Source organism: Euprymna scolopes, chromosome 8, assembly GCF_053919585.1.
Source record: "Euprymna scolopes isolate OS-2025 chromosome 8, ASM5391958v1, whole genome shotgun sequence".
In the NCBI taxonomy this organism is placed as follows: Eukaryota; Metazoa; Mollusca; class Cephalopoda; order Sepiida; family Sepiolidae; genus Euprymna; species Euprymna scolopes.
Window position 1 is genome coordinate 170,583,406 of NC_136489.1, and position 26,333 is coordinate 170,609,738.

Sequence of the window (26,333 nt, forward strand, 5' to 3'; positions counted from 1 at the left end):
TGTAAAACAGTTTTGGCGAGAATGCCACAAAAACCAAACCAGTTTCTCTACAGATTTCGCTAACCCGATTCATGTCTAAGAGACTCCATCTTTATGGGGTATTAAATCACCTAACATGACTTTTTACGCATGTCATGCACCTAAATTCTCAGCATGGAAAGTGACCATATCAAATGAGAATTATTTCTTCTTTTCAATAAACTACTGCTTTCTTAACACGCATGCACGTATCATGCTTACTCAGCTTAATAACTCTTTTCCTTTCAGAAAATAACTATGTGTGTCCCTCAGTTCATGAAAATCAGTAATTATAAACTTTATGCCTTTTCCATGAGATACTTATTAGCAAAGACTGTCTAATGAACACTCATTACAAAAACCTAACGTTGGAATGATTTGAATTACTGTTTCTTAAACATGTAATTAAATGTTGTTCTTTCATCCTAATACAGTGATCTTGAGTTCTTTTCAGATGTCGTTATTTTACCAAAGTTATTCATGTTTTTTTATTTCATATGGATGTGGATGTGGTTTGGTGGAAGCCTTCTGTAAATCGGAGATCTCATTACATTTACCTTTAATAGACCCTGTGATACTCTACTACTTTTGCCTTCTAGAGATTCCTGCACCTGCAAACTTGGTTTTAAAAATCGATATATCCCAATTATGAATTGGGTGAACACTGATTCATGCGCAAACCATATCCTACATATTTAAAATCAACATATAAAACAAACTACTTGGGTTGTGTATGTTTGTTTGCAAATGATATGTGCGTTGGCAATTAACCGGTGTCAATTTAAGTGCTCCCTTTGAGTTTCTTGGCTTTCAGGGTCCTTATTTCATACTTTGTCCAATAAAAATAACATAATTAGTCTTTGCAATTCTGAATTTTTGAGATGAGATGTGAATGCTTGTGCTATGTTGATTAATCAGACTATTATTCTCATCTTGGGTGTTATCAGCACAACGTTTCGGTCGCTGCAACCTGTGACCTTCTTCGGGTGCTAAAAACATGAAAATTAAACAAAAAAAAAAAACATGAACATATGGCCAGCCCAAGGGAGGTAACAAAGAAAAACTTTTTCCCTTAGAGTTGGCCCCCTTGCTTTTTTTTTTTTTTTTTAGACAAAAAAGCGCATTGGTATCGATACTGTTTCATAAAACATTTTTTCACTAATATTTACAATTAGTATAGATATCCCGAAAAATTGAGTCAGGAAAGCTTTTCAAAAATATTTGGTTCTCCAGATTATCGCCGAAAATGGAGACGCCATTTTTTTTTGGGGGGGGGGCTACCTGTCATTAGAATCAGAGTGAGAAATCAGTATTTAAAACTATGGTCGAAGTAGGAAATAAATGACAAAAAAAATTAAACTAGCTATTAATTACTTCTGGAAAAAAAAACTATGAAAAAAAGTAAATAAAGACAGTTAAAGAGAACATATACCCGTAATTGTTTAATTTGAAATGTTTCGATTTAATTAATGAAAACGGGTGTAGCGTCTACCCGGGAATTTATTTTGTCAGGACATTTGAACATTTCACCGTTTCCGGAGAGCTCCGAAAAAAAGACAAAAAAAGGCGTGGCGCCAAAATTCAAGAACTCTCTCGATCTCTTTTTTACTCGGCACCCGAAGAGTTAAGACGCGTTACTGTCACGCTCCGTCGCTTGTGCGCAAACAGCCGCAACACACTTGTGCTGCTTTCCCATTGATGAAACAATACACCAAAAAGAAAGAAAAACATTCTTATCTTTCCTTCAGCTCCTTACTCGACGCATTTCCTAAAAAAATTAATTTCCAACATGACGTCAAAAAACATTGAACCGGTCAAGAAGGATTTCTTTTCTTTATTTTCGGACTAAAAAATAACACGAGTGAGATATTCCAGGCAAATAAATTCACATCTATTACAAAGAGCTAAGTCTGATGATTTGTTTGTTTTTAATTGATTTTTCCAGATGTTTACTTTCGTATAAATGTTTTGAAAAATTAATCGTAAGTGAGATGCTCGTTGTAATGCCCAACGCGCTTACCTTCGCTTCACTGGTGACCCGTTGTTTTTGCCCAGCGAGCACCTTCACTACACTGGTGACCCCGACGTGATCCGTAAAAAGCGTGAAAGTGGATCCTTCCAACATATAACGAAAGTGTTTAACTGCGCAGTATGCGATAACGGCTTGTACGGCCTGGATAGGCTGTTTTGGGGCGCCTGGCATGTTGGCGAATGTGACGTTAAGTGTCCGGTTGAAAAACCTAAAATGCATAAGCACCCCACTGAGCGAGTCCGTCCCCGGCGATTTAGCAGCACTCAGAACAGCGGTGGGCTCTGCAAGTACCACGCGCGTTTCGGTGAAAGAGCTTACCGATGCCACCAGCCATGTTCATATACGAAGAAACGTCTCTCGGGAAAACGCCCAGGCCAGGCAGTAGGAGCGGCAAACACTCCTGGCAAGAACAACATTCGTCGCACCCTGTACGTGACTGATAGAACCACTGGTATACGATTTCTCGTTGATACCGGTGCGGAAGTCAGTATCATCCCTAAGAAGCTCGCCATTTGGATTTCATATCACAATTTACTGCGGATATCAAGTATATCAGAGGGAAAGAGAACGTAGTTGCAGATGCATTGTCGAGAATGCACATCGATGCCATTCAAGCGATTAACGGAATCGACCTTCACCAGATCGCCATCGACCAACGGGATGACGAAGAACTAAATCGCTTACGTCACTCCGAAAATCTAACTTTCAAGCAAGTCCCAGTACCTTGTTCCAACGAGACAATATGGTGCGATGTTTCGAACGGTCATGAACGCCCCTATGTACCCCTTAAGCATAGGCGAGCTGTCTTCTTTCAATTTCACAACTTGTCACATCCTGGCATTCGTTCCACACAGAAGCTGGTGACTTCTCGTTTCATCTGGACAGCCATTAACCGAGACGTTCGCGAATGGACCAAGAGTTGCGTCCCTTGCCAGAAATCGAAAGTACAGAGGCATATTAAAAGTCCCCTTGCTACCTTCGCAACCCCTGAGGCACGATTTCAACACGTTCACATAGATTTAGTGGGTCCACTCCCACATTCGAGAAACTGCACATACTTATTGACTTGCATCGACAGATTCTCTAGATGGCCTGAAGCCATCCCCATCGCAGATATTTCCGCAGAAACTGTTGCCCGAGCCCTGGTTACACATTGGATATCGCGTTATGGTGTGCCTCACACCATCACAACCGATAGGGGCAGACAATTCGATTCCTATCTTTTTTCTGAGTTGTCTCGCCTACTGGGAATCAAACACATAAGGACTACCTCGTACCACCCGGCGGCAAACGGCATGATCGAGCGTCTGCACCGTCAGTTGAAAGCAGCTATTAGAGCACATTCCGACCCTAACAGGTGGACAGAGTACCTCCCCTTCATTCTATTAGGCATCAGATCCACCATAAAAGCAGATATTGGCTTTACGCCTGCCGAAATGATTTACGGAACAACGCTGACTCTTCCTGGACAGATGGTCGCACCGACCACTCCTACACGCATGCCTGACCCAACAAGTTATACCTCTCGTGTGAGGGAATACTTGGCGAAACCTTTTAACGTTGCCCCGAGAACACAGAACACACGCACTCACGTCCCCAAAGACATACAATCGTGGACTCATGTGTTTGTTCGGAACGATGGAGGCACAGCTCGACTGCAAACACCGTATTCTGGTCCCTTTAAGGTATTGAAACGCTACTCAAAGTTTTTCGTTATCGACATTGACGGAAGACGAGATTCAGTCAGTGTTGATCGCCTGAAGAAAGCTATTCTGGATGACAATGTGTTACCACGCAAACGGACACAAAACACTGCAGTTCAGAACGGAAACTGCAATGCACCAGTAAGTACAACTTCTACCAAATCGGGCAGATTAGTGCAACGTCCTCATCGATTTGCTGTGTATACCCAGTGACTTTTCCACTTTCTTTTGTTCGACATACTGTCTAGTAGGGGGGTATGTAGCGTCTACCCGGGAATTTATTTTGTCAGGACATTTGAACATTTCACCGTTTCTAGAGAGCTCCGAAAAAAAGACAAAAAAAGGCGTGGCGCCAAAATTCAAGAACTCTCTCGATCTCTTTTTTACTCGGCACCCGAAGAGTTAAGACGCGTTACTGTCACGCTCCGTCGCTTGTGCGCAAACAGCCGCAACACACTTGTGCTGATTTCCCATTGATGAAACAATACACCAAAAAGAAAGAAAAACATTCTTATCTTTCCTTCAGCTCCTTACTCGACGCATTTCCTAAAAAAATTAATTTCCAACATGACGTCAAAAAACATTGAACCGGTCAAGAAGGATTTCTTTTCTTTATTTTCGGACTAAAAAATAACACGAGTGAGATATTCCAGGCAAATAAATTCACATCTATTACAAAGAGCTAAGTCTGATGATTTGTTTGTTTTTAATTGATTTTTCCAGATGTTTACTTTCGTATAAATGTTTTGAAAAATTAATCGTAAGTGAGATGCTCGTTGTAATGCCCAACGCGCTTACCTTCGCTTCACTGGTGACCCACTTGTTTTTGCCCAGCGAGCACCTTCACTACACGGGAAAGGTTTTCATGAAACGTATATATATTTTTCTTATTAAAAACAGAAAACGAAAATGATATATTCATAATTGTTTAAACCGGGGGGAAAAAGCGCCGTTTGAAAACCAAAATATTTATTGTATAAAAATGTATCCCAATATAATTGTAAAGACATTTATTAAAAAAATTGCATAAGAAAATATAATTTTTATAAAACAATTTTGTACTTTTTTTATTTCTTACTTCGGTCATAGTTTAAAATACTGACTTCTCCCTCTGATTTTAACTGCACGTGCACGAAAGGAAATGACATCTCCATTTTCGGCGATAAACTGTAGAAGTACCAAATATGTTAGTGACCCCTGAAGATTGAACTTTCTTTATGATATTCAATTGCTATAGGGTTATCTGCCCCTTGTATCTCGGAGTCTGAATGGAAGGGAGTACCATAATGTCACGCTATCGATTATGGTCGACCTATGCAGTGATATTCTTCTCAGGCATACATTTATAAACCAACCTTCTTCAATAGAAATACCTTTCAGAGGACCCCCTTCCCTCTCTTACTATTTGTGAACTGACCACCATTAAAAATGTCTCTTACTCCTCTCTCTCTTTACAAACTTAACTTCAGACTGTCGCCCAATAGCAGTTAAATCCAAGAGACATACCCTACTCAATGCTGAGTTTATTAAATCAGAAATAACCCATATGCTAAAGGAAGGTATTATAGAGCCTGTTGAAGAGGGAAGTAACCAGTGATTAAATCAATCGACCGTACAACGTAGAATTTAAGGCACAGAGGCAAAAAGAGAACAGTAAAGCAAAAGGAAGAATGACAAAAAGCTGAAGTCAGTTTAAAGACAATGAATCGCATTTTATTTAGAAAAAAGAAATAAGTAAAAATAGTCAAATTTGAAAAAGCTGGATATTTAAAGTCCGTCGACTGGCACTGCAAAGCTTCTGAGGGCTGCAAATGGTGTTGGAAGGCTGTAGGAAGCTGCAGCAGGTGCTAGAAGGCACCAAGGACTGGATGGCTGCAGGAGGGTACAACTGGTGCTGGAAACTGCAGGAGGTACTGGAAGGCTGCAGGAGGGTGTAGCAAGTGCTGGAAGGCTGCAGAAGGCACCAAGGACGGGAAGGCTGTAAGAGGATGCGGTTGGTGCTGGAAGGCTGTAGAAGGATGCAGCAGGTGCTGGAAGGTTGCAGGAAGTGCTGGAAATCGCAGGAGTGAACTGGAGTGTTCTGGTTGAGCAATAAGAGCAGGCAGGCAGTAGTAGTTGCATGATAGTAGTGGATCGTTTAAGAGTAGTTCATTAATCGCATAATTAATGTGGAAAAAGGTAGCCCTGAAAAGAGTTAGCCCTGACAAGTCAGTTTAAAGACGACAAATCGCATTTTATTTACAAAAAAGAAATAAATAAAAATGGTCAAATGGATGGCTGCATGAGGGTGTGGCTGGTGCTGGAAGGCTGTAGGAAGCTGCGGCAGGTACTGAAAAGCTGCAGGAAGGTGCAGCAAGTACTGGAAGGCACAAAGGGCTGGAAGGCTGCAGGAGGATACGGTTGGTACTAGAAGGCTGTAGAAGGATGCAGCAGGTGCTGTAAAGCTGCAGTAAGCACTAGAAACTGCAGGAGTGAGCTGAAGTGCGTTGATTGAAGAAGGGTAGTCTCAAGAAGCAGACAGGTAGTAGTAGTGGATCGCATAAAAGTAGTTTGTGAATCACATAAGTAATATGGAAAAGGTGGCCCTGAAAAAGACTGTTTGAACTACTGCTGAGACTCTTCAGCTGCTTGGCTAGTCGACTTGACTAGGAACGTTAACGTTGCATTCAGGAGGCTCTTATTTAGTGCTTGGCCCTGGGCCTGGCATTATCTACTGTCAGGCCCTCATTTGGGGTCCAAAACACTTAGGCATGGAGCCGGTAGGGGGTAGTGGGGGTCGAGGGTCATTCTACTCTAAGTGCTAGGTCTTTTAAAAGACTTTATTAGATTCCCTACACTAAGACACTATCACCATAATACCTCATTCTTACCATGGAGTTTATCTACTTAAAATCTCCCCAGCGTATGAGTTGGCTTTATATACATTCTGAAATAAATAAATATTTACATATAAACAAAACAAAATCATAAGAATAAATAAATATTTACATATAAACAAAACAACATCAAAAGAATTTTTTTTTTTTTAAATAAAATAAAACTAAATGAGGGATGAGATGATGGGGAGGGGGGCAAACTAAGATACACCCAAAAAGAAAGAAAAAGAAAACAACTAAACAAAATGCCTATGGGGGGCGGGTTAGTAAGGGATCCTCCCAATCTACTTCTAGATATGGAGCGCCCACTGTCTTCCGATCCCCAAGGGTCGAAAGCAAGCAGGTCGTTCCCTAGTGGGGAATGGGGGACCTAGGGACGATATTTGAAAAACAAATTAGATAGGGATGGGCGATATAGGGAATGGACGGCGTCTTCCAAGATAAATGTACGCATAGGGGCAACAGACCAGGGACAAAACAAAGGGTGGACTGGGCATCTTTGGAATCTCTCCTAGTGCCGATGCAAAATAAAATCGGGGACTGGATCATCGATCATACTTGCCCTAGTCTAGCACCTAATAAAGTATTTTCCACTCTAAGTGGTTACAACCTAACTACTCTAAGAAAAAGAAAACTTTGTTCGGGGCTGGGTTCCACAGAACCTTAGCACCGCCTGACCAATACCACTAGAGTGGGAAAACAAACTTAAACCTAGTGCCTCGTCGGATGCACAAACCAGCATTGTGCACCCATCTCCTATCAAAGTCTATGCGATCCAATCTTTTCCAATCACATCTGATCTTTACTTTAAGCTGATGCTTAAAGCAAGCGACCAGATCCCGATCCGAAACAGATTACTCCTTATAGACAATGTTAAGACGTGAAACCCACATCACTAACCTAGCTACAGCTAGGATCACGAGAAACACCAACCGTTTCTCCCCAGTGAACTGCAGATCCATGTTGTCGACGACATACACCAAATCAAGTGGCACCAACTGGTCAGGGTCGATGCGAGCCATTACCTCTCCGATGTACTCCCAAAGCCTCCGAACTCCGCTGCAAAGAAAAATGGCGTGATCCCTTGTTTCATCCTCATCATCCTCACAGCGGGGGCAAAAGGGAACATATTCATCCCTCTTGCAGTCCCTGGCAAGCACTCCAAAAAGTGGCAGCGCACTCCGGACAAGCCTTCATGTAATGAGTTGTTTAAATAGCTTCTGGCTGGCGCCCAATTCCACTGAGAGAGGACCTCCTCCCTCGACATGTGCAGCCACTCAACGAGTGGATCTTTTGCAGTCCCCACCACTAAATCCTGATATAGCCTCCTCCTAGGCCGTGTAAGGTCACTGGACCCTGGCAATGGCCTAAGGGCGGCTCGGCATTCCCCCGCTGCCATTCCCCCACTGGTTTTCTACAACCTTCAATAGCAGGGGAGGATAAGAGCTGTGGAAAAGCTTGCTCCACAACTGGTACCCAGTGCAATTCCTCAAGCAGTGTCCGACTCAGGAACGCCAATCTTTCGGCGTACTTATGACTTAACAAGTCAGGCATTCCTAAGCCTCCCTCGCTGAGTTTCTGTGTACAGACCTGTCTATGGACATACGGCTTTCCCCCTTTCCAAGGAAGTTTGAAAAGGAGTCGCTCCAAAGCCTTACAGCTGTCTGCAGGCAGAGGAAGTACTGACAAGTGGTAAAGGATCAACGGAAAGACGTAAGTTTGACACGCCTCCGCACAACCCTTCAGGGATAAGCCCCTGCGAATCCAAGCCCTTACTGACGATTCGACTGCACTTCCGACCAATTTTTGTCCAGCTGGAGTCCAGGCCCAAACTAGACTCCAAGAATCTTTATCAGGCCATCAGTCCAGCTGAAACCACCTGGAAGCAAGTTTACCCCGGTCCAGGAGCCAAACCGCAGGCCAACGGACTTGCTGCGATTGACTATGGCCCCTGTGACACTTTTATACTCAGCGACCACCTTCATCACCGCTTTAATATCGATCCTTCGCCCTACAAAAAGGTGACATCATCAGCGTATGCGGACACCCTGGCAAACTTGCTGCCAGGTAGAGCTATGCCGTGCAGGACTTGTCTAGTCGCCTCATCCCTTAATTTGTGAAGGAAGGTTTTCAACACCAGAACATACAACAGAGGCAACAGCGGACAACCCTGACGCACCGACTGAGAGACCGCAAAGGACTCCGACAACCTACCATTTCCTTGTACTGCTACTGCAGGATTACGATACAGAACGGAAATCCACTTGTGGAAGTCCGGACCAAAGCCGGCGGTCTCCATAACAGATTCCAAGAAACCATGGTCGACCCTATCAAACGCTTTGGACTGATCTAAATTGATCAGCGTGGCTCCTGTGTCGTCTTCCAACCCCTCTATGATCGTGCGCACCAAGTGCAAGTTGTTTTGAATCGATCTCCCCTTCACAGAACAAGTCTGATCCAGTCTGACCAAGTTGCCGATAACAACCTGCAGTCGGTTTGCAAGAACGCGAGCCAAAATCTTCAACTCTTTGTTTAGCAGAGTGATGGGCCTATAATCATCTAAGTCCTCCCCACCATGCCGCTCTCTTTTCTTCAGTAGTATGACCACTCCTTTGGTTACCTTCCCAGGGATGGATCCCTGCACAAATCAGTGGTTAAACACACCTGTCAGAAGAGGAACAAACATGGCCGACAGCCTCAAATACAGTTCGTACGGCAGACCATCGAGCCCTGAAGATTTGTTATGGCCAACCTCATTCAACGCAGTATTGACTTCACACTCCGTAATCATCCCATCACAACTAGCTGCTCGGGCCGCAGTAATGTGGGGCGAGCTGGCTAAATAGCTGCCAAACTCCTGGCCACGGAGTTTGGGTAGTTGGGCAAAGCACTCCTCCAGATGTTAACAAAACCCATTGCAAATCTCCCGAGTCCATACGAGGGTATGTCCTTCCAGGTTTTTCACCTTTCAAATGTACTCATCCGAGCCATGTCTTAAGGCAGCCATACACTCAACAGCATCAACGTTCACAGCTTTGTTAGAGACTCTTTTTAACCTAGCTCTAACTACTGGAACTTCGTAATGGTCACTAGCCAAGCGCTGGAAGTCCCCCTTAACTACTGCTATCTCTAAGGGATCCCCACCAGCTACCGCCCGGGTCAGTCTATCATCTAGGTGCTTTTTGGTCTGTGCCCTAGTTAACGCGAGGCGTTGGCTATATTGGACGCAAAAATGCCTAATGGTAGCCTTAAGTTTAACCCACCAGCTACTTCCGGTGACCGCTCCTACTAACTCCCGCTGAATTAGTGTTGTCAGCTGTTCCCGGAAGTCGTTCGTCTCCCGTAAGGAGGCGTTCAACTTCCAGTAGCCAGCCAACCTAGGCCTATTACCTACTCTCAAACGGGCCATTACTAATTTATGGTCCAAATGACCTAGCCAGTGGAATGTGGGACACGATAAGAAATCTATGTCGCCTCTTCTAACTAACATCCTGTCCAAGTAAGTGCTTGGACTGGAGGCCGCATTATTTTGCCACGTCTACATCTCTCTCCCCGGGTGATCCAGACGGAACCTGTCAACAAGATCGCACGAGGCCATCAGGTCAGACAGGCTGCTTTCACACCTCTCCGACCCTCTATTCCCCCCGACCTTATCTATCTTGGGGTCCAGGATGGCATACCAGTCCCCCATTAAAACTAACCACTCCAGACCCACCGAAAGGAACATCCCAACTGCTGAAAAAAGAAAACCCTCTCTGCAGCGATATTGGGTGTGTAAACAGCCAAAATCTGGAACTTACCGCTTTTAACGGCAACATCGACCACAACCAGCCTTCCACGCGTGCACTCATGGACCACAGTAACCGTCGCAGCCAGGGTGCAACTCACTAGCACAGAAAACCCACGGCTATGAGAATTGCCATATGCTGAGTAAACGTCAAAGTCGTCCACCAGCACATCACAATCCCCGGGCCTAACAAAGTGGGTCTCCTGAATCGTAGCTATATCTACCTCAAGGGCCATGAGATCCCTCAGCACGCGAACAGCCTTGCTTCGGGATCTCATGCCCCTCGCATTTAACGTTGCATTCAGGAGGCTTCTTGCTCCCTAGCTGGCTTAAGAGTGGCAGGCCACAGACGTGCTGTATTTATGAAATAACATGGTTACAACAAGTGCGCTCCTTCAGTAGATAAACAAATGAACAGAATTAATTTCTCACTTAATTAATCACAATAAAAAGGATTTCCAACATAAAATTATTATATTTATGTTAGATTTAGTTTGGAATGAAAGTCTCTCCTATTCTGTTTAATCGAGAAAGGGTTGAATTAAGGTTTCTTTCTTCTCAGTTCCCAATGAGAAAAGGGCTGTTCGCCGACAGGTGGTGTATGTGAGATTGTTTACCAATAAAAAAATGGCCATCATAGTAGAAAATGAAACACGGCATAAGCGCACCATGACAAGCCCTCTCAACTTCTATGGCGAACCCAAATGCTTGTAGTGTCTCCTGAGAATCAAACGATAAACTGGTTTATTCTTCTGGATGCTTATTCTCTTCCTTGTGATCAAGTTGCAATCAAACTGGAAGAACGAAAATACACAGCCCTTGAAGGTTCTGGATCCCTCTACCAATTTTGTCTAATTTCGTTTAGAGTAACCAATGGACTGACAAGCTTCTAACGAGTCATCGATGATATCATCAAACGAGAAGACCCTCAAGAAACCTTTGTCTACATTGGCAATGTTACAGTTTATGAAGAAAATCACGCTAAGCATGATACTAATTTAAAATGTTTTATGCAGGCTGTGGCAAAGTACGGATTAACACTGAATGAAAGCAAGCTTCACTATCCCTTGCTTCTGTAAACTTACTTGGGTACACTATAAGCAAAGGTTCAGTAAAACCAGACTCGGACAGGCTCAAAGGATTGAGGGACTTACCTGTTGCTCAAGACTTTTTTTTTCTTCGATGAGCTATGGGAATGTTTTCTCACTATTCAAAGTGAATATCTAACTTCACTGAGAAATTACATCCCCTAATCAATGTAACAAATATGTGTAAGGAAAAATTCAAGATGGCGCCCGACTCTCTCTTTAACATGGCAAGTTCAGGAAAAGATGTTATAAATGTTGCAGCAATTCAATAACCGTTATACACCGGTTCTGCACGGAATCCAACAACGGTAAAATATCCTCACACGGCACGAAAAGCAACAGCCACACGATTCCCCGGCCAACTCAATCGTCGCTCTCCCCCCGTCTTTCTCCTCACCCGCTTTTATCGTCGTTCTAGGCCGGCTAAATTTGCATATTGCAAGAATTCGTGTGACTTTGCGAGACATCATACTTTACAAAAGACGGCGGCTGCCATCTTGGTCTTTCTTTTCTATTTTTGGTCGGTAACGCTGAGCTGGTCTCCAGGTAAGTCTTTTCCCCTCATCCGTCTCTCCCACGTACCCACACAACACGCAAACACGCGGGCGATTATCTCCTGGATGCACGTTACACTCCCCCCTGATCTGATGATCACATAGAGAGCACTGGGGGGGGGCCTTTTAGTGCGTGTGCTTCTGCGAAGAGGTACATTCACTGTTTCAGATTCGGGCTCTGGATCTGGTTCCGCCTCATCAGATGAAGTATTGCTATCAGTCTCTGGAGGGGGCTCACTGAATCCGTGCATCGGCAGCTCATCGCTAGACACTTCACTGCTTTCTTCTGTAGTTGTGTGACGCACTTCGATAGCTGGGCGAAGATGTCGCACATGTCGTGGGGTTCCATCGACCAAAACAGACTGCTGGCTAATCACTCCAGATATTTGTCCTCGCTTAAACTTGTCGGTGCACCGATTTCCTGGGGGCTGCACCCACACTGGATCTCCCACTTCATATCTGTTATATGTTCCCTTGTCGGCTGGCTGCGTAGTGTTGATTCCCTTCACTCCGACTCGGTATGTGTAAATAGCATTCGCAGGTGCGGTTGAAAGGGACGTCCCGTCCTTTGGCGTAATGTTGTACCAATATGTGGCTTCCGTAATAGTACATCGCTTCCTGGCAGCAATTCTCTTGATGCTGCGATGGCTTCTTTCAGCAATGCCATTTCCTGACGGCACATGGGCATATCACAACCGTGGTCAGACGCCCCACTCATCTAACAACTGCCGGACTTGCTGGCTACAAAACGCTGCATCATTATCAGTCAGGAGCTCTTCCGGCGCACTTCGCTCAAAAAAAATGGATGATAGGTGGCGAACAACATTTGCTGAATCCTGTCTAGTCATCTGCCGCCACACCGCAAATCTCGTGGGCCCGCAATCAATGAGAGTTAGAAAGGGCTTGCCACTGTAATGGGTAATATCCATGGCCAGCCGCTGCCACACACTTTCAACTTCCAAGCGACCCTTCTGCCATCGCTCTGGTGCAGGATCAATAGACTGGCAAGCCTCACAATTTCTGACGATCTGTCTGACATCCATCTTGGTCACTGCTGAGTATACGCGCCTCACAAAATAAAGGGTCCTCTTGATACCCGGATGTCCGCTCTGTGCATGAATTTTTTGTATTTGACATGGGTCGATTGCAACTGCACAAGATCGAGCAGTAATCTCCATTCCCATCTTCGCGGCTTCATACCATTTGTGAGGTACACGGGTCAGTTGGTCAGCACGATTACAATGTGATGGCACCAGAGTGACGCTCAGTGATAGCCCATACTCAGATACCAGGTTTTTTAGCGTGTCTAGCCTTCTCCGTATTAACATTTTGCTTGCTGCCTTGGTACGGATTCGTGTCCATCCTGAAAGTGTCAGACACCCAGTGGTAGACACAGAGAGAATCTGTGTACAAGGTCAACTTCTTAGACTGCCACTGCAGGGCCAGATTTACCCCCTTTACAACAGCGTCCAGCTCTGCCAGGTTGATATGCTGAGAATCTGTTATAGGCCGCAGCCAACACGCATCCTCAAACATGTTTCCTCCTTGCTCCAACGATACTCCCAATGCCAAAGAACTGGCATCAACCCACACACCTACGTTGTCTCCGTTAACACACCACCACCCACAGGCAGGGTCCTTCTTGTTCACTCTCTCCAGTGTCTCTTTAATCATCAGAGTTAGTAGGACATCATCGGATATGTCATCCCAACCCGTGGTTGTTAAATTTGCTCTGCGTTTAATTACACCAACAGTTGCGCGGAGTCAGCCACAGACCGGTAAGTGACCAACAAGTTTTCCACACCAAGAAAAAACGGTCCGCCTTGTAACGAGGTTGGGGATGCTTGGAATTTCACTGCCATGTACCATCTTCTTCATAAACATCCAATCCCAATACACGTGCTCCTTCCCTTAAACGTTCAGGATTCTTGCATTCCAGACCAAACTGAGCCAACTTTTCTTTGACACACGACGCAGACTGTACATCTTCATTGACGTATACGTCATCAATATAAGCTGACGTTGAGTCCCTCATGGGCTTTTCTTGGGACAATACTGTGTTGACAATAGTCTTCATGATCTGTGGTGCCACATTTAGGCCAAAGCCGAGGCGTGTAAGGCAGTACCTCTGCCCCTGGAACCAAACTGTCTGGAATGGCCACAATGTCTCATCAACTCGCACCTGTAAATAGGCTTTCCGCAAATCCAATATCGAGACATTAGTGCCTTTCTGACGCCATTCCCTCAACTTGCTGGCGCATACGTCAGCATCGGCAGTGTAGGCTTCAATATGCTTGTTAAGCTCCCTATAGTCCAGCACGGGCCGTACTTTCGACTTGTTATGCTGGACTACTGCCATCAGGGGTATTAGACCCTTGGGAGGCCCAAGCTTGTCCTCAGGGTAGGGGATTAACCAGCCATCTTGGATCCACGCCTTTAGTTCCCTTTCGTATTCTGCTCGGGCCTCACTGGGTATAGGGTACTCTGCAACCCCATTCTTGAGTTTAGTTGGTGCCATTCCCTCGGTCCACTTCCAAGATGCAATCCAGGCCCTCTTGCGCGAGTCGTAGTCCACTGTAAAATCCGGCCGATCGATATGGAGTGCTGCACACACTGGGGCTTCCAAGAATCGCACCTTTCCATCCCGATGAACTGCGACTCTCCCCAGTACCGTGATGGCATCGTATCCGAGCAACAGGTCAAACCCCAGGAGATTTCCTTGGGTCACGAGCACATTGATCTTAGTGGCTGCACCGGTGTCCGTGTAGATCTTGACAGTTCCAGCTCCACAGCGTGTCTGGGTCTTGCCTCCTATCGTGGTGACTTTGATCTTCCTCTTAGTCCAACTTGGACACAGCCTGGCGCTCACTAGCGTATGCAAACAGCCTGAGTCGAGAAGTGCTGAGCAGGGTATCCTGTTTACGTAGACGGTCATCACTGGTTGCGCCTTGTTCAAATTTTGCTCGGGGAGCAGGGCGGCGCTGACGTCCTCTCCCCTGATACATTTCCCACACAGTTTTGGGCTAGATGCCCCAAACCGCCACAATTAAAACAGCACACACGCCCCTTGTTGGTGCAATTCCTTGCAAAATGTCCGTGTGGGCCGCAGCGAAAACATTTCCCATTGCTTGCAGGGTTCTGATTTGGAATCTCCTGAGCGCCAATCTGGCCTGTCTGTGTCGCCATCACAACTGGTTCCCCCAGGTCCTCCTCATCTTTGATGATGGCTCGAGCACGTTCCATCAAGTGTTCCATGGTCGTTGTTGAAACGCTGGTTGAGGCTCTCAGTAGCTGCTTCACCCGAGTGGGAAGGCCCGCCACAAACGCGTACGCGAGCGTCCGCTCCGACACCCCTCCACCGAACAGAACTGCTAGTTTCTTTAACTCAGCAAAGAAAACATCCACGCTTTCCTCCGGTAGAAGTTTTCTGGAAGCAAATTTTTCATAGGCCGTACAAGGATCCATGGCAAATGCCTTGTACAGCGCAGCTTTAATTGCGGTGACATCTCCCTTTTCGGCAGCACTGAGTTGCTGATATACACTCAAGGCACCCCCAGCCAATCTCAGGGGAATCACAGTGTGTACCCTTTTCACCTCACAAAGGTCGCACGTCAGCTCGACCCTTTCAACCCAGTCGACGATGGACGTGGACCCGTCAAACTCGGGTATGAGCTTTAAGTTGAATTTCGACTCGGTCATAGTCCTAGAGGCCAAATGGCCGAGGTAACTTGTAACAAATATGTGTAAGGAAAAATTCAAGATGGCGCCCGACTCTCTCTTTAACATGGCAAGTTCAGGAAAAGATGTTATAAATGTTGCAGCAATTCAATAACCGTTATACACCGGTTCTGCACGGAATCCAACAACGGTAAAATATCCTCACACGGCACGAGAAGCAACAGCCACACGATTCCTCGGCCAACTCAATCGTCGCTCTCCCCCCGTCTTTCTCCTCACCCGCTTTTATCGTCGTTCTAGGCCGGCTAAATTTGCATATTGCAAGAATTTGTGTGACTTTGCGAGACATCATACTTTACAAAAGACGGCGGCTGCCATCTTGGTCTTTCTTTTCTATTTTTGGTCGGTAACGCTGAGCTGGTCTCGAGGTAAGTCTTTTCCCCTCATCCGTCTCTCCCACGTACCCACACAACACGCAAACACGCGGGCGCTTATCTCCTGGATGCACGTTACAATCAAAATGATCAAATTTCCCCTCAATAAGGAACAAACCGATGCCTTTAAGGATCAAGAAATTGATAAATCGTCCCTAGTAGCTATAAACTCTTCCCCCTATCTTGAGGTTGAAACTGGTGCTTTAGAGCATGCCATCGCTGCCTCTCTAACTCAGAACTCTGGGTCAGTGGCCTTCTTTTCAAGAACTTTAACCTCCACTGAGCAGAAGCATTCTGCGGTTAAAAAGGAGGCCTATGCAATTTTAGAGGTGATCTAAAAATGGTGACATTTACTGCTCGGGAAGCATTTTAAGTTGATCGCTGATGAAAAATCTGTCTCTTTTATGTTCGACCCCAATGGAAAAAGTAAAATAAAAACTGAGAAGATTACGAGATGGAAACTAGAACTTACCTGTTTTCGCTATGATATTGCCTATCGCCCAAGGAAACAAAATGTTGCTGCAAACGCTTCGTCTTGAATTTGTTCTTCTGCCTCTGCTGACAAATTACACTATTACATTACTAAGCTTTATCTAAGTTTCAACCTCTGCCCCATCGACGAAATGTTGCACCCTTCTGCCTGTTCTACAAGTGTTTTAATAGTAAATGCTCTGATGAACTACAAGCACTTGTACTCCCTCGACATAAATACCCCGACAAACCTGACAAGTAGCTAAATCCCACCCCTACACAGTTGAGATCCCTAGATGTAAGAAAGCCTTCTACTCTGATAGTTTCTTTCTCAGAATTGCTAGACTTTGGAACTCCATTCCAGGATTCTGGTTTCCCAACTGTACTGACATGTAGAAGTTCAAGTGTAATGTGAACAGACATCTTGTTGATCATTTCCCTTCATAATACCCCTGCAACTTATGTCCCCGATAGTAGCCCCCTACATTAAAGTGGCACTGTGCTTTGTTTGGGATGAAAATTGAATTAAAAAAAAAAAAAGTAAACTATAAATAGACAGAAATTTGTAGCATCAAGAAATCATTATTTATTGATTTTGTCACCCTTCCCCCATGCAGTCCTGTCGGCACATAGAATCATACTTGTAATATGGCTTTTTTACACACAAATCCATGGGGCTATACTTTTGTCTATTCACGTGTGTAGACAGCGAATGGGTTGCAACATTCTAGAAAGTCAGTAAAATGAATCAACGCGTCAAAAACAAACCAGTCTCAACAACGTTTCCGCAAGTCACAGTCGCAGCTGCTTGTGATTTTACATGTTAAACTCTGCCTGGAAAGATATAAAAACTATACTGCTAACAATACCAAGTTCAAATTGCAACGGATAAATTATCTCCATTCACAGTGTTTCTTCATAACATATGTTGACAATAATGATTTCTTAAGTTGCAAAGGATTTTCTCAGTCACGAAAGACTTCCTGCAAATACCTTTGCAATTACACAAATATTCTTTTTTCACTTGTATTATGATTCTGAACCATCTGTCTTATAAAAATGCACGGCACTTCTGCATGTCAGTGACATATTAGCAACAGAGACGAGTTATCGACTCCTGTTCTTCATTATGTGAACCTCAAATATAAACAAGTGTTTACGATGACGCAAAAATATATAATAACAAAATAAATAACACAAAAATAATAAAATCAAAACATTTATTGTATGAAAAAAAAATGTATCAAAATATAATTTTGATGTATTAATATAATTTATTTTCAATGAGTGATTCATAACTGAAAATAAAAAATATGTTAAAAACATAAAACATAGATTGTTTTTAGAATTATTTGTTTTATGTTAAGGTTGTATAAAAAATGAAGCAAAATATAAATGAAAAAATATGAAACATTTATGGAAGTTTAAGATTAATTTGTTTTTGTACAGAAAGATTGTATAAAAATGTATCAAAATTTAATTTTAGTTTGCACGCACTTTTAGAAAAGAAAGAGTTATCAACCACTGTTCTTTGGCTGAAAAGTGACATCTGTCGGCGATTCTTGAAGCTAAAATACACACATTCGCCTTGTTACATTGTGTTATTTATTTATTTTTTTAATTACATTTTCATCCCAAACAAGGCACATTGCCACTTTGATGTAGGGAGCTACTAGCAGGGACATAAGCTACAGGGGTACTATGTGGAGAGTTGGGCAGCAAGATGTTGGTTCACGTTACACTTGAACTTCTGCATGTCAGTACAGTTGTGGAAGCAGGAACCCGGAAAGGAATTCCAAAGTCTAGTAGTTCTGGGGAATAAACTACTGGAGTAGAAGATTCTCTTACATCTAGGAATCTCTACTGTGAAGGGGTGGGATTTAGCTGCTTGTCGGGTTTGTCGGGGGTATTTACGTCGAGGGGGGGTACAAGTTGAAATGATAAAAGAAGAATGAATAAGAATGCGTTTCGTAAAGGTTTTATCAGCTTAAAATATATACACGTGTTTGGCAAAATCAATATGGTGGAATCCTTAGTTCCGGCCAAGGGGAATAACTATGATTCATTTCCTGAAGAGTTACAGTAATTTATTATAACAGTTTCCCCTTCAACAATAATTAAGTATGGAATTACAGAAGTTAAATTTAGTCTGTTCAGTACTAGGTTAAAAAGTCGTTATATTTACTTGGAAATCGCCGCATTCTGGACGATCTCCGCACTGACTCACAGGGATTTTTGTTCTCAGCATCCACATCGTGGCTAGTATGGATATGTTCAGGATCAGGTAAGGGATTCTTCTCCTCCACGTCGATATTGTTTTCGTCAGGTGGCGGTTCTTTACGGGCTTCAGGGCTTGCAGTATTGTTTTCATCGTGTTCGTCTTCTTGGTTTGAGGAGTTAGGGGCCAGGTCTCGCACATTGACAGTAGTTTCCGCACCAGAGGGTAGTCGTACATGAGCATAGTAGGGGTTGATGTCTAATAGGGTAACAGGGGTTACTGGAGGGTCGAGCTTACTAGACTTAGTATGGTTTCTGACATATACTGGGCCTGGTTTCGCCCAAGTGGGAACAGAAGTTCCGGAGGAAGATCTACGACTATATTTGAACATTCTCTCATGAAGAGTCGTATTGGTGGCAGTGCATAGTAACAACCTGATTGAATGGAGAGCGTTTGGTAGTATATCTTCCCAATGAGGCAGTTTCATGTTGCTAGAGTGTAAGGTCGTTTGGATGGCCTTCTATAAAGTTCCATTGAGCTTCTCAACTTGCCCGTTACCCTCAGGGTGATACCTACATGTTTTAGAGGTGGCGATACCTTTGCCACGTAAGTAATCTTTGATTTCTCCTGCAAGGAAGTTGGCAGCCCGGTCTTCAGCGTCTGAAAAGAATTTAGAATAGACGGGGGTAGTGGAAACTCCCTGTTATGGTTCAGCGGCAGTATCTTATCAGAAAAATTTCGAATGAATTTACTATAGTAAGAGAACATACCAATTATTCGTTTTTGCGACTGTAAATTTAGAGGCGGTGGCATTTCAAGGAGTGGTTTTAGCCTCAGGTAATCAGGAGTAATTTGGTTGTTCTGGATTGTGTACCCAAGAAGTGTGATAGAAGTAGTAGAAATGATGCTCTTACTTTGGTTGAGTGTGATGTTGCATTTTTTTGCTACATTATAAAACCTTTGAAGGTTGTAATCATGTTCTTGTTGATCCTTTCCGCATATCGTGACATTGTCTACATACACAAAAGTATCTGTTAATTTTTCTCTTTCTACAATGCAATCGATGCATCTTTGAAAGGCACTCACTCCGTTAGTGACTCCAAAAGGGATACGAGTAAATTGGTAAAGTTTTCCATTTACTTCGAATGCTGTGTATTTCCGATCGGCATGACTAATTGGGATTTGATGGTAAGCAGACTTCAGGTCAAGTGTTGTAAAAACGTTGTATCGAGCTATGTCATCAATCATTTTAGTAATGTTAGGCATGGGATAGGCATCTAGTTCTGTAGGTCTATTTATGGTGTCGCTGTAGTCGACCACCATTCTTTTTTTTTGATTCTCGTTAGAGGTCACTAAAACTTGGGCTCGCCAAGGAGATATAGAGGGCTCTATTATGCCTTCCCTCAGCATTCTGGCAGTTTCCTCTTTAATAAAAATGTTGTCAGTGAATGAGTGACGACGAGATTTGGTGGCAATAGGGGTCGTCCGAGTAGAAAGATGAGAGAAGAGGGGAGGAGGAAAAATTTTGATACATGGAAAACTGTTACTCTTACCCATCGCTCCAATAACAAGTTCTTCCCTGGGTGTCATAATATAGGCTAAGAGACTATTAGTCGCCTAGAGTTATGCCCCTTGGCCCGTGACGTATGAATCTCGTCCGCCATTGTTTCTGAGTGCAACGTTTACTACTAGACAATAAAGAACGCATTTTACACCACCTTCGAGTCTGTTTATCAATGCTTCCAAAGTATGTATTATCACGACATGGTGTCAGAAGTGGGATCCTCTAAAGAATCAAAGGAATAGTAACAATATTACCCTAAAAAAAAAAAAAAAAAAAAAAAACGAACATTTTCGGGATCTAAAAAAAAATTAATACAAAAACACACGTGGTGTCGGTATTTTTCTCGCAATCGACGATGAATACATATTCGCAACTACCACCTCCAACAATCGATTGGAACACTTCAAATTTGGCCAAATCAATGGACCGATTTATCAGGCAAGTTCATTTATATTTCGACGGCCCAATGAAAGACGTAGATTCAGACACAAAGTTAAATTACTTGCTAATATGGTCTGGTATCAAGGGCCAGGAAATAAGTGACACCTTTCCCTTTCGACAGGGAGAAGAAAGGACATTGGATAAATATATCCAATTTTTTAAGGAATATGCGAATCCGCGATCGAACTTTCGTGTAGCTAGACACAACCTACTAAAATGTAAACAAAACGCGGATGAATCGGCACACGCATTTCTAAGTCGGCTGCGTCAGACAGCCAAACAGTGTGAATACGGTCGGACGGTGGAAGAGACCATTATGTTGGACCTATTCATATTCGGTATTTATTTACAGTCTGCACAAAAGTCTCTAATAAGAGAAGGAAGCGATCTCACGATCGAGAAAGCACTCGGAATCGTCGAGACAGAAGAAGCCACGTGTAAACAAATGGAAGCATTACGTACAACAGCAGTAGAAGACAGCTCTACACTCGCAGTTAGAGCCAGACAGCCCAGTGGACCTACCACATGTGGTAATTGTGGCACAAAACACCATCAATATAAATGCCCAGCTAAAGGCAAATACTGCCTAAAATGCAATAAAAAGGGACACTTTGCTAAAGTTTGCCACTCTAAAATGGGAGACGAAGGGCACACACGCAGACAGTCATTCCAGCCACAGAGGAAATATAATAAGAATAAAATCCACATGGCAGCAGCACATATGGGTAGCAACGACGACAGTTCCACAGAGGAGCTGTACTTTCACACAGTAAAGGAATTACCGTTAGCGACCACAGAAGCTTTCACAAAACTGAAGATAGGCAACAGCAAAGCCCAAATAGAGGTTGACGCGAAAATCGACACAGGTGCAATGAGCAACCTGTTACCTAAACAGGTATTCAAGGAACTGAAAGGAGTACCACTGGAAAAATCAGCTATAAGGCTAATTGCGTTTGGAGGCTCAACGATAGACCAAGAAGGGACCTGTCGTTTAGGGGTCAGATCTCGCGACAAGTTCGTTAAAGCGACCTTTCACGTGGTGAAATCAAGAGACCCTATACTAATAGGACTCCAAACATCAAGAGAATTAGGGCTAGTCACCCTTAACTTGGCTATAAAAACGGACACAACTCATGTGACGGACAAAGCATCCCGGCCTACTCCCCCGCACGACATGAAACCGGTCCCCGTGCAGGAACCATGTACGATGGGAAACCTTGGAGAAAGGAGGAAAATCATTGAGGAATTTCCAGACGTATTCGACTCCATTGGTTGTCTGCCAGGTGAACACACCATCCATTTAAACCCCGAAGTACCACCAGTTGTCCACCCACCACGTCGAGTCCCAATATCCCTAAAAGGAAAGTTGAAATTGGAGTTGGACTCCTTAGAGGCCCAGGGAATAATTTCCCCTGTAAAGGACCCAACGCCCTGGGTAAACTCATTCGTCTGTACCACTAAAAGGAACGGATCGGTCAGGCTATGCCTCGACCCCCGAGACTTAAATAAAGCAGTGCACAGACCACACTATGCGACTCCGACATTCGAAGACATCACTGCGGAACTAGACAACGCTAGATGGTTCACAAAAGTCGATATCAAGTCCGGCTACTGGCATTTGAAACTGGACGAAAAGTCGAGACGTCTCACAACATTCATTACCCCACATGGCAGATACATGTACAACAGGTACCCCATGGGAGTCAAATCTGCCCAAGATGAGTTCCAAAGAGCCATGCAGGAAAACTTCGGAGACCTCGAAAATGTCCTATCCATATGCGACGACATAGTAGTGTACGGATTCGAGGAAGACGGCAGTAACCATGACAAGGCACTGAGGCAGCTAATGTTTAGAGCAAGGGAAAGAAACTGCAGGTTTAATTCAGAGAAATTTGTGGTGAAAACCTCCGAAATCCCTTTCTACGGCCACATAATCTCAAGAGACGGTGTCAAACCAGATCCCCGGAAAATAGAGGCGATCACACAGATGCAACCCCCCGAGGATGCAAAGCAGCTCACCAGCTTCCTAGGCCTGGTGAACTACTTGAACAAATTCTCTCCACGACTCGCGACACTGACAAAACCCCTACGTGAGTTAACATCGAAGAAGAATGACTTCACATGGTCTTCACAGGAGCAACAGGCATTCGAAGAAATCAAAAAAGAGATCGGAAATCATACGACACTCCGATACTTCGACCCTAAAGAACCAATAGTGCTACAGGTAGATGCGTCTTCAATGGGTATAGGCGCGGCTCTGCTACAAAACGACAGACCAGTAGCATTCACGAGCAAAGCACTTTCCGGACCAGAAACACGCTACTCAAACATAGAGAGGGAGATGTTGGCTATCGTCTTTGGCCTGGAGAAATTTCACAGTTACGTTTGGGGCCACAAAACGACAATTCATACGGATCACAAGCCATTGGAGTCGATAGCATTGAAAAATCTAGCACAAGCACCCCCAAGACTGGCTAGAATGTTATTGAAGGTCGAGGGATATGATTTTACTGTAAAATATACCCCAGGAAAAACAGTTCCAATTGCAGACTGCTTGTCACGAGTAGCACCCAGACCCAGTGGGCACATTGAAGGGATCGATCTCAACGTCCATAGCATGATCTCATACCTCAACTTTGCGCCGACGAGAGTTGAAGATATAAGAGTGGAAACATCCCAGGATCCACTCCTAAAGCAACTTGTAAGCATGGTATTGACCGGCTGGCCTTCCAACCGGGCTGACTGCCCAGGAATTCTCCTGCCATTCTGGAATTTCAGAGATGAGATTGGGGTCCAGGATGGAATTCTACTCAAGAGCCAGAGAATCATTATCCCAGCCTCGTTGCAAAGAGGCATACTGGAAGAGCTGCATGCTTCACACCAAGGAGTAGAGAGAACGAGGTTACGAGCGCGTTCAGCGGTGTACTGGATAGAGTTAAATAAGGACATAGAAGATATAGTCCGAGAGTGCCACACATGCCAGAAATACCAAGCCAGTATCCCGCCCGAATCAATACTCCAGCACGAAACCCCTACGTACCCCTGGCAGTACGTCAGCACAGACTTGTTCACATTGGCAGGGAAAGAATATCTGCTTGTGGCAGATCAGTACAGCCGAAACCCCTTCGTACGACGCCTTCCGTCCGCCTCATCAATATCCGTTATTAGAAGCATTAAGACGATATTTGAGGAACAAGGAGTGCCAGAAATCTTATACTCGGACAATGGTCCACAATTTACAAGTAAAGATTTCAAGGATTTCGCCAGGACGTACAGCTTCCAACACAGGACATCGTCCCCACATTACCCCAAGTCTAACGGATTCGCCGAAAGAATGGTGGGAACATGCAAGAAAATTTTGACGAAGGCAGGGGAAACTGGTCAAGACAGCTACCTAGCAATGATGGCTTACAGAGCCACGCCACTGTCATCAGACATTAAGTCCCCGGCAGAGTTACTCAACGGACGAAAAATACGGACACCCCTAGTATCCAAGCAACAACTTGGCGATGAGCAGACTAGGACAGCCATACAGAAACAGAAAGATCATTCTAAGGTCTGCTATGACAGGAAACATAACAGACACCACTCCCACCTACATGCAGGACAGAATGTCTATGTCCAGCAGGAAAAAGCAAAGATATGGGAGCCTGGAAAAATTCAGCACTCCAGCGTGATACCCAGATCCTACATAGTTGAATCTGAGAACGGTAACACCTATAGAAGGAACAGGCAGTTCTTCAGACCAGCTGGGAGGAGATCAACAACCGCAAATAGATCCGACCAACCTCGCCCCAGCGACTCTCCACCGGATCCCACCCAGAAGGAAGGTCCCCCCCCCTAAACAAATCGAACAGCCGACCACCGAACAACACTCCAGCGGCACGCCTCACACCCGAACTGAGAAACTCACCCCCGAATTAAGAAGATCTCAGAGACGAGTGAATGCTCCTCAGAAACTGAATTTATAGGTTACACTATCCTAAAAAAAGAGACAATACCATTACCCTAGAACAATGGAGACAAGCTAAATAATATATTAGAGACTATGTTATCCCTTAATCAGATAAAGGCTAAATATTGCCCTTGGACTATATACATATATATGGAAGGGAAGGGATGTCATAATATAGGCTAAGAGACTATTAGTCGCCTAGAGTTATGCCCCTTGGCCCGTGACGTATGAATCTCGTCCGCCATTGTTTCTGAGTGCAACGTTTACTACTAGACAATAAAGAACGCATTTTACACCACCTTCGAGTCTGTTTATCAATGCTTCCAAAGTATGTATTATCACGACACTGGGACCGTCGAATTTCAACGTCACAGTTTTATATTGTTTTAGAAGGTCTTTTCCGACAATCATATCCATGAACAGGTCCTTAATTACTTCCACCGTCATGGCGTGGTGGTTTTTACCGTTTAGAGAGATGTCAACAACAGTTTCGCCGATGATTTTAGCATGATGATTCGGGTCCGCCAATGCTACGGTTTTCAGTTTAGGGATAACAAAAAGTTTCAGCTTTCTTGCTGTATTTTTGCTAATGAACGTCCCCATGCTGCCGGAGTCTACCATAGCATTCACTACCTGCCCATTTATTTCGCATTTCGTGTAGGTGATGTCTTTGGCACCCGTTCGTAGTCAGGAGAGATTGGGTGGGGGGGAGTCCGGGTCGTACAACACAGCAGCAGGAGAGGAGGATGATCTACATACCTTAGCCCAATGGCCATTTTTTTTACATTTTCTACACTCGACATTATGCACAGGACACATCGCCCGTGCATGCCGTGTGTTCCCACAGAAGAAACAAATTCCTTTTTGTAATGTATTTCCTTTTACAGCGGCTAAGGGAGTTTCTTCTGGTTGAACTACGGTAGCTGTTACACTCGGGTGGTAATCGAAGCTGGCCATATGCTTCTCCGCTTGTTCTAGGGACCTAGCCACTGTAAATGTCTCTTGTAGCGTCAAGAAAGGTTTTTCAAGTAGGCGCTGACGGATAGACGAAGACGAGATGCCGCTAATGAACGCGTCCCATATATATTGTTTTTTGTTTTCCTCGGCACTTACCGCTTGAAATTCGCAAGATTTAGCGAATACTTCCAATTGTTGCATGAACTCGTCGATGGTTTGTGTCGGTTTCTGTTTACTTGTCAGGAGTTGATGTCTGTTAAATACAATGTTTGTTGGTTTCATATAAATAGCGTCTAGCGTTTCTATGGCGCCGTTGTAATCCATGGCGTCGCTTATAATTTCGAAAATTGTCGCCGAGACAGAATTGATCAAAGCGAAAAGATTTTGCGCATTGTTTTCGATTTGGCCGTTATTTAACGTGCGTAGATAGTATTTGAATGTTAACTTCCAATGTTTGTATATTTTTTCTGAATTCGGAGCAGTTGGTTCTGTGTTAAATCTGTCTGGCCGCAGTAATTTGTCCATTTTTTTATTTTTTTTATTTTAAGATGATAAAA

The 26,333-nt window shown here is 44.1% G+C and overlaps 2 protein-coding genes across 2 annotated transcripts; one reads left to right on the plus strand and one right to left on the minus strand.

The window, feature by feature from the left end:
* The first annotated feature begins 3,345 nt into the window (after positions 1-3,345).
* LOC145284005 (uncharacterized) lies at positions 3,346-3,966 on the plus strand. The gene has a single exon (XM_080133097.1). It carries the CDS (start codon positions 3,346-3,348, stop codon positions 3,964-3,966), a length of 621 nt encoding a protein of 206 aa, XP_079989223.1.
* A 21,540-nt stretch (positions 3,967-25,506) lies between these two features.
* LOC145284006 (uncharacterized) lies at positions 25,507-26,100 on the minus strand. The gene has a single exon (XM_080133098.1). The coding sequence runs from the start codon at positions 26,098-26,100 to the stop codon at positions 25,507-25,509; it is 594 nt and encodes a 197-aa protein (XP_079989224.1).
* Positions 26,101-26,333: the final 233 nt, after the last annotated feature.